Source organism: Triticum dicoccoides, chromosome 4B (genome assembly GCF_002162155.2).
Source record: "Triticum dicoccoides isolate Atlit2015 ecotype Zavitan chromosome 4B, WEW_v2.0, whole genome shotgun sequence".
NCBI classification, from domain to species: Eukaryota; Viridiplantae; Streptophyta; class Magnoliopsida; order Poales; family Poaceae; genus Triticum; species Triticum dicoccoides.
Genome location: NC_041387.1, coordinates 16239798 through 16253159, shown reverse-complemented (window position 1 = coordinate 16253159; position 13362 = coordinate 16239798). Strand labels below are relative to the sequence as shown.

At 45.8% G+C, this 13362-nt stretch overlaps 1 protein-coding gene across 1 annotated transcript; it reads right to left on the bottom strand.

The window, feature by feature from the left end:
• Positions 1-4530: 4530 nt before the first annotated feature.
• Positions 4531-5211, bottom strand: LOC119292393. The gene has a single exon (XM_037571249.1). The coding sequence runs from the start codon at positions 5209-5211 to the stop codon at positions 4531-4533; it is 681 nt and encodes a 226-aa protein (XP_037427146.1).
• Between the last annotated feature and the right edge of the window lie 8151 nt (positions 5212-13362).

Below are 13362 nucleotides of genomic sequence, written 5' to 3'. Positions count from 1 at the left end.
CGAGGATGAGGAGGACGACGAGGAAGGCGTGGACGAGGATGACGAGGACGACGAAGAAGGCGTGGACGAGGATGATGAGGACGACGAGGAAGGCATGGACGAGGATGACGAGGACAAGGAGGAAGGCGTGGACGAGGATGACGAGGACGACGAGGAAGGCGTGGACGAGGATGACGAGGACGATGAGGAAGGCATGGATGAGGATGACGAGGATGACGAGGAAGGCATGGACGAGGAAGACGAGGCGGGGTTCTATCTCGGTGAGTCGGCCTTGATGGCAGAGCAGACCGCTATCCTGGAGTCCATCCAAGATGAGTCATATGCGGAGTCCAACCGGCGCTTCCTCTGGGAAGAACATGCGAAGACCGATGTTCTCTTCGACGAGCTGGATGCGGAGCAGGAGGCGGAGGCCAACGACGTTGATGTTAGAATGGAGATAGTGGACATCTCCGACGACGGGGAGTAGTGTAGTTTTGTTGGTAGATGTTTGCTTTTCCATGGTTTTTATGCTTTCCATGTCTTGTATGACTGTAAAGGTTGAACAATATCAAGCAATTGTCGATGTCAGAATGGAGACAGTTTCGTTTCCATGTCAAGCAATCGTGTTTTGTTCTTAAGTAGTAGTACTACCCCGTCCCAAAATGAATGTGTCAACTTTGCAGTAACTTTGTTGTACTGGTTAGTACAAGGTTGAGCCAATTAATTTGTGACGGAAGCTGTATGTTTTATTACAAATTGCAGTTTCTAGTACCATATTTGGGTCGGAAGGCGTATGTTTTATTACAATGTATTGTTTTATCATAGATTGCAGTTTCAAGTAGTACAAAATAAACGTCTCAACTGGGGCACATATTTTATTCTAGAGATTTCAGTGTGGTTAGATTTGAATATGGCTTCAACATGGTTAGATTCTAGAGATGCATTCAACAACATGCGCAAAAAAGCCACAGATGTGCTTCTGAGAAGCACCGTCTTGCATGGTTTTGCCGCAAGATGGGATTCGACATTTATGCAGGACATTCCACGTTTTATAAGTGTAGAAAGAATTATTTTTCACTTATATGATGTGTGACAGAGGCACGGCTATTACTTTTGTGATAGGCATGAATGTGCCGACGGAACGGGTACGGTCACGTATGAAATAGGTGCAAGGTGGTCCCTAATGTCTCCTTAATGTATCATCTATACACTCCACTGTTACAAGCATGATCGTCGTTCTTGTCGAGGCACGGAGGTGAAGGATGGAGCCTTTGCCTTGGTGATAGTCACGTCCCATGTTAAGAAGGAAGCAAATCTTCAGACCCAATACGTCGGAAGCTGGCCGTAAGGCACGCTCCTACCTCTGCGTTTTTGATGACGTCACGTTTAGTGCCTTTACGTCGGGTGGATGTAATGCTCGGTTTGCTGATGTTTTTGTTGTCAGCAACTTTCTTAACATGTTACACACGATAGGGGTACGGTTTTACCCGACTTAGAGGCGCAAAAGGATCATGATGCAAGGATGTGAAGGTGTGCCTCTGCTTTAAAGAAGCTTTCATTCACACGTTTTCATTGCGGGGGGCATGTACTATGAGCTCCGTGTGTTTTCGAAGGCATTAGGCCTCGTTAATGAACTTATCAGAGAGAAGGTGAATCTTTTGGTTAACGTCTAGAATGTTGCGTAAAACGACTTGAAGCCAAGTTACGCACGGTCCCCTTGGTATCAGAGGCACATAGGCACATAAGTGCCTATGTGGTGCACTGGAAATAAACTTGTGCAAAAGACATGCAAACTACAAGCAAACTACAAGGTTAACTACGACACAAGCAAGCCTAAATTTATAACAAGAAAACGGCAGTCTTGAGAGAAAGCAAATCTAATGAGAAATCGAGAATGGCGTGAGCAATGTTCTAGATACTTTTGTTGGCCGAGACCACCTTCTTCAGTAGTCGTAGTCGCCACAGGACCTAGCGCGCTTCCTGGTCTGCTTCTTGTCGAGTTTTTCCCGGCGAAGCCCTTCTTGGATGATGGTGAGGCGGCTCCATATCTCGTACACAGCGTAAGCGTCCTTTGCCGCGTACCCGATGTGCCTCATGGACAGGGGCATGCGCGCCCAGCGCTGTTGCTCTGCGTTGGTGAGCTCTACGTCGTGGACAAAGATGCCTGAGGCATCCCCAAGGGAGTCCAGAGGCTTGGTAGCTGTAGGCACTCTCCATTCTTTCTGGATGTCAACGAAGTGGGCGATCTCCAATTCGACGCGGCTGAGCATCTCTATGTCGCTGTCGATGGAGAAGCCAAAAAACGTGTACCTGGGGTCAGCGAGGAAGGTGTCGAACCTGGTGCAGTTCTTGTCGGTGGCGCTCAGTTGAAAGAGCAGCACCGGATGATCCTTTCCAACAGAGAGCTGGACGAGGGCTGGTTTCTGATCTTCGCCAACGTCGTTGGTGTACTCCACATCAACTCCAACGATCTTGTGGCGCTCAAATTCGAGGTGTCGCTCGTACTGCTTGATGATGATGGCCACCTTGTGCAACTCGTAGGTGTGGATCACTTGCAACTTGGTGTTGCCGTGGGCCTGCACCTCAAATTCCTTGGTGAATCCCATGGCCTGGAGCATTTCGTCCTCCTGCAAACTGGTATTTCGTGGGGAACAGTGAGTGGGAGCGCAATGGCAATTTCTGTTGTTTGTGGGAGACAAGTCCGCAGTGGAAGTGTAAATTTAAGGGCGGGGAAGCGGCAAAGGAGTGCACGATCTCACTGTCGATGTGGTTGTGCACATCGTGGGTTTTGGATCGTGGTTTTTCTTTATAAAAAATAAAAATAAAATCAGCAGTTATGTTTTAACAACCGACGTATCTCCAGCAAGTCGTGGAGATGATCGCTGTCTTGTGTGGTTTGCTGTCAAATGTTAACTTTTACAATTTATCTAGTGAGGCATGCAGGGGCAGTATGTAGAGGCACAAGTCTCTGACCAAGAGAAGCATGCTTGAAGTGGCTGGTTTAACTCTCAAACACACATGCGTGGTACATTCATTGGGAGTGGCAATTGTTTTCTTCATACTTTCGCTGGGAAGAGCAGTGCTGTGTTTCTTCAGAGGCACTATTGTGTGTCTGTGTTGCAACAGATGCTACCAGATGGACAGAAAGAATGAGAAGCAACAAGAGGCGTGGACATGCGGCTGCAAGAAGCACTCATACAACGGGAGGCGCAACAAGAGGCATAGATACGATGCTATGTGAGGCACGGAGATGAAGCTACGTGATTGCACAGACGTCAATTCATGCTATGGTGCGACATGAGGTACGGGCACGAACAAATAGCCGTGCACTCAACTACATACGCAAAAAACCACATATGTGTTTCTGAGAAGCATCGGCCTCCGTGGTTTTAACGCAAGGTGGGATTCGACATTTATCCAGGGCATTCCAGGTTTTACAAGTGTAGGAAGAATCGTTTTCACTTATATGTTCTGTGGCAGAGGCACGGCTATTACTTGTGTGACGAAGGAATGTATGTCGAATGGACGTGACGTGAGAATTGACAATAGGCGCCCGTTACTGTTTTTTCGGAATGTTTTTCAGTTAAATTTGAGAGGCATGAATGTGTTGACGGAACAGGCACGGTTATGTCTGAAATAGTTGCAAGGTCGTCCCTAAGGTCTCTATACGCTTCATAGTTACAAGCACGGTCGTCGTACTTGTCGAGGCACGGAGGTGTAGGATGGAGCCTATGCCTCTGCGATAGTCACGTCCCATATTAAGAAGGAAGAAAATCTTCATAGACCCGATACATCGAAAGCTGGCCATAAGGCACGGACGCGAAGGATCGTGATGCAAGCACGTGAAGGTGCGCGTCTGTTTTCAAGAAGCTTTCATTGGCACGTTTTCATTGCGGGGGCCATGGCCTATGAGTTCCATGTGTCTTCGAAGGCATTCGGCCTCATTAACGGACCTGAAGCCAATTTACGCATGGTCCCCATAGGAGTGGAGGCACAGAAGTGCCTCCGTGGGTGTTTTAAGTAGTTGGTGTTATTGACGGACAACCGTGCCTCTGTAGTGTTCTTCTTTGAGGGTCACGGGCGTAAGCAATGTTTTCCAAGGAGAATAAACACCTAACTATCTCTGTATTCAAAATGTTTTTCTAAAGTGTTGCATACGAACTATTTTTAATATTGTGTGTGCAATGGTTTGTTATAACATTGTGCACTGCTTTTAGTAGCATTTTGTAATTGTTGTCCCTGCATTTGGACGTTGCATCCACAAAGGTACTAGTGTATGTGCGTTACGCTAATCGTATAACATCTGTACTGTGTTTATATTTTTCAGTTCACGCCAATATATTCTAATAACAGAAAACTCCAACATTGCATTGGAAATAAACTTGGTCAAAACATATGTAAACTGGAAGCAAACTACAAGGTTAACTGCGACACAAGCAAATCTAAATTTAGAACAAGCAAACGGTATTCTTGAGAAAAAGCAAATCTAACAAGAAATCTAGAATGGCATGAGCAATCTTCTAGATACTTTTCTTGGCCGGGCCACCTGCTTCAGTAGTCGTAGTCACCCCAGGACCTTGCGCGCTTCCTGGACTGCTCCTTCTCGGGTTTTGCCCGGCGGAGCCCTTCCTGGATAGTGGTGAGGCGGCTCCATATCTCGTATGCAGTGTAAGCATCTTTTGCCGCGTACTCGATGTGCCTCATGGACAGGGGCATGCGTGCCCAGCGCTGGTGCTCTGCGTTGGTGATCTTCTTCTTCATGTCCTTGTAGTAGTCGTGGACAAGGATGCCTGAGACATCGCCAAGAGAGTCCAGAGGCTTGGTAGCTGTAGGAACCCTCCATTCCTTCTGGATGTCGACGAAGTGAGCGATCTCCAGTCCGACGCGGCCGAGCATCTTTATGTCGCCATCGATGGAGAAGCCAGCAAACGTGTACCTGGGGTCGGCAAGGAAGTTGTCGAACCTGGTGCAGTTCTTGTCGGCGACACTCAGTTGAAAGAGCTGCACCGGATGATCCTTGCCGACGGAGAGCTGGACGAGGGCTGGTTTCTGATCTTCGCCAACGTCGTTGGTGTACTCCACATCAACTCCGACGATCTTGTGGCGCTCGAATTCGAGGTGTCGCTCGTACTGCTCGATGATGGTGGCCGCCTTGTGCAACTTGTTGGTGTGGATCACTTGCAACTTGGTGTTGCCGTGGGCCTGCACCTTGAATTCCTTGGTGAATCCCATGGCCTGGAGCAGTTCGTCCTCCTGCAACCTGGTATTTCATGGGGAATAGTGAGTGGGAGCGCAATGGTGATTTCTGTTGTTTGTGGAAGATAAGTCCGCAGCGGAAGTCTAAATTTAAGGGTGGGGAAGCGGCAAAGGAGTGCATGATCTCACTGTCGATGCGGTTGTGCACATCGTGGGTTCTGGATCGTGGTTTCGTCTCCCTGACGGTTCGGTTGTGCACATCCTGGGTTTTTGATCGTGGTTTTTCTTTATAAAAAATTAATATAAAATCAGTAGTTATGTTTTTAACAACTGTCGAATCTCCAGCAAGTCGGGGAGATGATCATTGTCTTGCGTAGTTTGCTGTCAAATGTTAACTTTTATAATTTATCTCGTGCGCAAGTCTCTGACCAAGATAAGCATGCTTGAAGGGGCTAGTTTAACTCTCAGACACACGTGCATGGTACATTCACTGGTCGTGGCAATTGTTTTCAGTGATACATTTAGTTTGCTGTCAAATGTTAACTTTTTGCACTCTCGTTGTATAAGTGTTGTACTTTATCAGAGGCACTGTTGCATGTCTGTGTTGCAACTGGCGCTACGAGATGGCAGAAAGAACGAGAAGCAACGAGGTGCGTGGACATGTAGCTGCAAGAAGCACTTATACAACAAGATACGCAGCTAGAGGCACAGATACGATGCTACGTGAGGCACGGAGATGAAGTTACGTGATTACACGGATGCCAATTCGTTGCTATGGTGCTACGTGAGGCACGAGCACAAACAAATAGCCGTGCACTCAACTACATGCGCAAAAAGCCACAAATGTGTTTCTGGGAAGCACCGGTCTCCATGGTTTTACCGCAAGGTGGGATTCAACATTTATCCACGGCATTCCGGGTTTTACAAGTGTAGCAAGAATCGTTTTACACTTATATGTTACTCTGTGGCGAAGGAATGAACGTCGAATGTACGTGACATGAGGATTGCTAATAGGCGTCCGTTACTGTTTTCCGGAATGTTTTTCAATTAACTGTGAGAGGCATGAATGTGCCGACGGAACAGGCACGGTCATGTCTGAAATAGTTGCAAGTATGCGATGGGCAGAAACAACGAGAAGAAACAAGGGGCGTGGGCATGCAGCTGCGAAATGCACTTATACAGTGAGAAGCACAGCTAGAGGCACAGGTACGATGCTACGTGAGGCACGGACATGAAGCTATGTGATTGCATGGACGTCAATCCGTGCCCGTGTTCTGTCAAGTGTTTTAAGTGACAGTTTGTAAAGGCATGGATGTTTAAGGTGACTGAGCCATACGGGAAGGCGCTAGGTTTTTAGGAGGTGTATGCTTGAGCTCATCGCAACAAACTACTTGGCATGACGTTATTCTGCGGAGCACCATAGTGAAAATTATGTATACTACTGACGTGGGGAGCTAGCAACGTCACTAAACTATTCTGAAACATACTTCACCACAACCATTCATTCTCCATTATTAGTCAGCGAATCCTTTTATTATTATCAGAGATAAATAAAGTAACCCACGTAAGTGTTTCACCTTCTTTGACAGGAAATTTTCACCACCGTCCTCTTTGACATAATTATATGCTCAGTTACACACCATGACATAACTAAATAACAAAACTGGTGTGTACAGCCTGTTCAAAAAATAGACATAAATTACTGAACTAGGAAGTATAGCCACTGGCAACGCTCTATCAGGAAAGGTCGTTGATCATCACCCGCATCAATTTCATGGTTCCCAGTGTTGGCCACCGCTTTTCAATTGTGACAAGGACAATTGTACCAACACTTAGCTGAGCTTCTCGGGAAAAATCTGAAAACCTGTCACCTCCATTCTGCCGTCGGTTTGTATGGAGTACGTTGTGCTCGTGTCTATTGCATCATACATCTCTGTTAGGATGATTCCACCATTTTGAGGTAGATATCCCAGGTTCATCTTTAGAAGCCTCACAACGGCAGACGGGATTCTCTGCAGATTGTACCGATATTACTAGATAAAATGAATGTACAAGGACATAAAACATCGAAAATAGCAAACAAAACCATGGAAGTGGATCAAAACAAATATTCAATGACTAACCAGGCGACCATTTATGACATTGGTGATATTTAGACGCTGCACAAAGGGTATGGTGGGGAAGTCATCAGACTCAAACGCATAGTATATCATCTATCCAAATTGTCTGTATGAGAGGTTTACGCCTCGACCAAACACTGTTTTCCCAATGTACTCCCTTCCCGAGTCATTTAGAAAATCAAGAGCTGCATGGAAAAAATAACTCATTTTCAAAGTAATTTGTTTAAACAGATGGACTCGGTATTTAAGTTTAAAAGGAATGGTTAAATTCAATGCATGTGATCAAGTTGGGATGATAATCAACAGAATTGCATAAAACATTTTCAAAATAACTTTGACTGTAAGTATGACATTCATTTAGTGACAGGGGTAGGAGGACCAAAGTATGCTGATAAACGTAGTTGATAAAACATGATGGAAGTTGGTGCACTTACCTAGTGATGGTTTGGGAAGGGGCCTGTGACCTCCTCGAGAATCACTGAGTCTCAGATCTATCTCAATGGACAGACTCCCAGTATCCAGGTTTATGATGACTAGATCTCAATAATGAAGATCGTAGTCACTAGTTAACTTTTCCCAGCCAGGTCCATGAATTTTTGACCGGTTAGGTTCATCAGTGATGCAGACCTCATATGACAGATCCTCGTTGGTGATCAGTACTGGATTCCTTTGTTTTCCTTCTTCTTGAAATACTTGCTCTTTCCACTGATAGATTGAAGAAGTGACTTGTTGCCTGCAATAGCATGGCACATACTATGCAAGGAAAAAAATCTTCAAGCCGGCAAGAAGGAATCCTTGAATACCGACATGTATAACCAAGACAGATAGCACTTATCATATATGTACCAATTGTTTTCAACAAGTTGCTATTTGATAAAACAAGGTACATAAAAAATTGAAAACATATCATTAAATGCTTAAATGTAGGCATTCCATTCCAACAATATTGTAGAAACTTCTATTTCCTCGATCAGAAAGATACACTAGTAAGATGCACTGTTATCGCGCTGTGAACAATATGGTAGTAAGTGATGGGCAACACGGGGTGGCAAACATTTCTCCTTACCAGGCATGTCTTGAAGCATCGACGAAGTTGCACTGTTATCACGCTGTAAAGAACACCTGACTCCAATCCAGGGCAGCCGAAGTTGGTACATATATCACAGCACATGGTTTCCCCTGGAATACGTTGCAACACAATGGTTATATGAAATTCTCAAGACAAGGAAAGTTTTATTATCTTGAAAAACAATTCGTCTAAACTGGCATTTTTACATAAATAGTCTTTCACAAGCAATTTCCTAAAAAGACATGCGCACAGCTTTTGATTAGAAGGTGACCAGTAGATATGGGATATGTAATAACAGAGGAAATATGAATTTAATTAAATTAGTATTTTATTTTCCAAAAATGGTTGCTTAATTCATCACAATTCAGTATTGACTATTTTTAGAGCAGTTCACAATCCTGGTTGTCAATGTCAATCAGTGAAAGGATTTCTGCTGCTTGGTTTTAAAAGCAGCTTTAGCAAATGTATATTTCAAGTCAAGACATGCAAAGAGGAGAAACAATAGTCTATCAACAGGCGGCTCAAAGGAGTGTTTGTAACATTAAAATTATATGTAAATTCGTCAGAGCCGCACCCAGCAACAACGTCATCCGCAACTATACACCACCATCGCCGAGGCCCAACCACCGGAACATGTGTGGCTAGGTTGTATTTGAAACGAATGATCCATCAACGTTAACCTTGCCTCCGGCGTACAGGACCCCAAACGCTATCATCAAGCACAGACGTCGACTCCCAGTCAACAGCACCCCAAACGCCAATCTCTAGCACACTATGGCCGGTTAAGCAATAGAGCTCAACATCTGGCCACTCCCTTGGACTTCCGGCCATCGCCGTTGTTTGCAAGACCTAACGGGCTTTAATTTAAACTAGCAACCTCCCTCGGCGAAGTTCATCGCTCACCTTGGACTTGGACGCCGCAGGTCGCTGCAGCTCATAGCGTTCTCAAGCACAAACACCGACTCCAAATCAACCCCACCCCTAAGAGGCACGGGTCGTGTACAGGTTCGTCCTCGTACTGCGCGGATTTGGTTTAGATCACAACGATTTTCCATGCAATTCCTAGCATAACAGCGTAGATGCGTCGCATTCAAACAATGGATCGTAGCAAAAAATTCACATAGAAATTAAGAGAAAATGGACTAACCCTAGATCTAGAGGGAGAATCGAGAGAGAAGAGACGATGAACTCTACAGCGGGTGAGTGGAGGGGGCAGTCTGGGTTGGCACAAAACAGAACAGACACTTATAATACGCGCCTGCTCACTAACATGGGGCTACTGTACATCGGCAAAGACAAGACTATTGGCTCATTATGAGCATAGAGGCACGCACGGACAGCACCAACATGCACGGACTTACATGCAAATAAGGCATGCCCATGACGCACGACCATGCTTCTGTTTTCCGAAGTACTTTTCTCTAGCACAGTCTCTCGGAGGGAAAGGGATGTGAAGCCACGGTGCGCATCGTCATGTAAGGATAAGAATGAGACGCACGGAAAGGCCTCTGTATCCTAAATGTTCTCAGTGACGTGTTCATTGATAGACGCACGGTCTTTAAATAGTTGGCGCACGGTTGTACATGTGCACGACGCACAAACGTCTTTTGTGTTCTCCTAGTTGTTTTTGCAAGACACGGCCACTCCGAGGGACAGGGGATTGAAGCCACGGTGCGCACAATTCTCCGAGGAGAAAATGCACTGAAGTGCCTGTGTTCTCGCAACATTTTAAGTTGCTTGTTCACTGAGAGAGGCACGGGTGTATGTTCAAATAACGCAAGACCGTGCTAGTGTTTTCCAAATTGTTAATTTCTGGCACGACCTCTCGGAGGGACACGGTGCCTGCAATTAAAAGGTGCACGTAATCTTTTGCTTTGACGAATTCTTCGGATGCATAGTTTTGTTCAATATGATAATGAGAATGGGAACCCAGCATCTAAAAAGTGATTGGAGGTTCGTTGCTAACCTTAAGTCATTATCACAGCATTCCAAATGTTTTTATTGACGTGTTCACACAGACGTATGATTTTCACAACCTCTCGATGCCGGTTCGTTTCCTGTGGGGTGCACGGACGTCCTTCGGAGAGGCGCAGTTGCAGTAGTTGCAGGTTTGCAGTCGACGCATGTTGCTTTTAAAAGACAGAATTTCATGGCAAATAACTGAGATAAACAAGAGGATACTAGTTTGATTTTTGAGCATCTGTGCGAGCTGATTTCTTTTATCATTAGGTCCAGAAACATATGATCGATATTGAAAACAGAAAGCATAAACGTTTGTATCCCTAATTTTAAAAATATGAGTTTACTGCCTCAAAAACAAAAAGCTTACAGAGAGTACGGTGTAAAATGAGTGAGAATCGTTTGACCATGTTTACACAATGCACTCATTCAATACAACAAGTACATCTCTCCAGACCTGTTTTCAGCATCCACAGTTGAATGGATCTGGCAAATCCAGATATTCAACACCTGTGTTTTTTAAATCCATGTGCATATGCTTGCAAGCTGTTGTTAATTTAAGCTTGGCACAATTAGAAGCCCTTTTGTCCATCTGAAGTGCCTCTTCTTGCCGTATGTAAAATTCACGAGTGAAACCACTGCGCAGGCCAAACTTAAGCCTGATTGTCAGTAGCATCCTAGGATTGAGAACAAAGAATGTCACAAATGCAGTGTTTGCATCTGTGACTTCATAGTCTTCCAGTGTTAATGTCCTCAAAGAATGTCGTGATTATTGAGAAACACCAACTGCTTTTGGCGACATTTAGTTGTTATACCTCTTTGATCCCATCCTCCCCCCTAAACACACATGATGAGCAAACTGAGCAGTTAGTGCCAGTATATTATGTATATTGTGCATGGGATTTCAACGTGTGTGAAATCATCACCTCGATAAACAAGTTTTGCAAGCATTGAAAGCATCACAGCAAGTCAACAATCTCATCCAGATTAAAGCATGTCTTTGAGATAAACAAGGTCTTGACAGAATCCAGCACCGCGTGTAGGCTACTTATACACAGACCCTTCATTGAGCACATAACGAGATATTATTAGCTCGTGGATGTGAATCTCAAGTGCTTTTGAATAACGCAGATCAAAGTAACATGCAGAGGCAGTACCTGAATAACCGTAGAACCAATGACGATATTTGTTTCGTTGGGAAATTTAGAAAATTTTCCCAGTGTGTCCAACACAGGCGCAAACAAACTGTTATTTGTAGTTGTGCATCTACATAATCATGTAGCAGTCTCCGGAGGCAAAGCACATCCTCAATGATCAGTTTTCCTCCATCGGAACGAATGCCAATTCTTACAAGCCTAGCTGAGTTTATTCGTAGACAGCTGAATTTCTTGTTGCAAACAAGCAGCAGGCACTGCAGGGCAGGGCAACCGTGGTGGATGAACTTCCGCAAGGAGACATCCGATATATAAACCTCCACTAGCGAAAGTATCCTGAGCAGTGGGAGGCAAAACATTTCTACTAGATTGTCTTCTAGTTTGCACATGGCGAAGGTGACGGTGTGAAGAGACGAGCGAAATCTAGAGATGGATGCCGGTGGCGACGACATAGAAGAAGGGATTCTGCCTGCTGATGGCCCTGTATAGAAGAAATTTGGGAATATATGATAGAACTCTAAAACCTGGAGTTGGTCCAGATTCCAAGACATGAACAACTCATCGACGCTAGAAGGTTGGCACTAGAGGTAGCTTGTCGGGATGCCGAGGCGGCGAATCGGGCCCTCGTGATCGGAGAGGACAGGTACAGGAAGTCTGAAGTCATCGGCGACAGATTCATCGCAACAGTTGCAACTAAGATGTCGACATTGAGTTCCGAGGTATGTTTCCTGGATGGTTTGCTTGCCCGGGAGAACGCGGATGATTTGGCAGCAGATTTTTTCTAGAGATCTCGTAGAACGAGTATCAAGGACCACACGGAAGTCGATGTCGAGTGGTGCGGTGTGCCATATGCGACGCCACCGAGATGCGAGCACTTGTGTGTGCATGACTTCCTTTATGGGCAGGCGAGAGATGATCTTGCCGAGGATGGCGTCTGGGAGATCGCTGATGCGGTCCGGACCAGACTCAACATGGTTCTTGGATCCTATGGGCGGGCCATGGTCGCTCCTCTTAACGAGCTTAGAGGGCACGGGTACAGCCACGAACCTCGTCTTCTTGTTGCTAGAGGCACACTTACTCATATCCATTGCGGAGCTTGTGCAGCCTCCGTTGCAGCTCCTTGTGCGGTGCATCTGGGAAGAGGGCTAGGGTTTTACGATTCACAAAGACGACAATATATATACATACCTAATCTGTAAGATTTCAACAGACGTGGTGGAATAGTCACGGCTTGGACGGACGTGCGTCTGGACGAGGCACGGCTATCAACCGTGCAGATACAAGAGAAGTTTGGTGGCAAAGCCAAGGTTCAGCATACTCAGTTAAGGACGCATGGTTGTGCGGTCTGTAGAGACACGATGGTGTGGAGCCACGACACGGTGGCAAGTGTCATGTGAGGCACGTGCGTGTAGGCGCTGGGGGCGCCTAATTGCAGTCTGTGCAGGCATCGACCCCATTGAAGCCTCTACAGACATAGGTATCAACTCCCTGGATGCAGAAAAGTGTGGTGGCAGAGGCATGGCCGCGAAATCTCAGTTGGAAAGACACGGTTGTGGAGTCTCTGGGTCCACGTCCCGTGTGTCTTCAGGGGAACGTAAAAGCCACGGCTCGTGGCACGTGAGGCACAAAGGTGCAGGCTCCGGAGGCACCAAAGTCTAGCCTCTACAGGCACGTACGATTGCCAACCCTCTGAATGGACAAAATTATGGTGGTAGAGGCATGGATCCGAATACTCGGCTATGGAGGCACGGGTGTGTATTCTCTGCAACCACAACGGTCACGACAAGTGTCATGTGAGGCACGTGTATTGAAACACCGGAGGCACGGAAATGAAGCCTCTTAGGCACGAGTGTCAACCGAAATGGATATACAAAACTATGGTGAG

Excerpts from the sequence above, each read along its gene's own strand:
- LOC119292393 (XM_037571249.1), bottom strand. The coding sequence starts at position 5,211 with ATGGGATTCACCAAGGAATTCAAGGTGCAGGCCCACGGCAACACCAAG.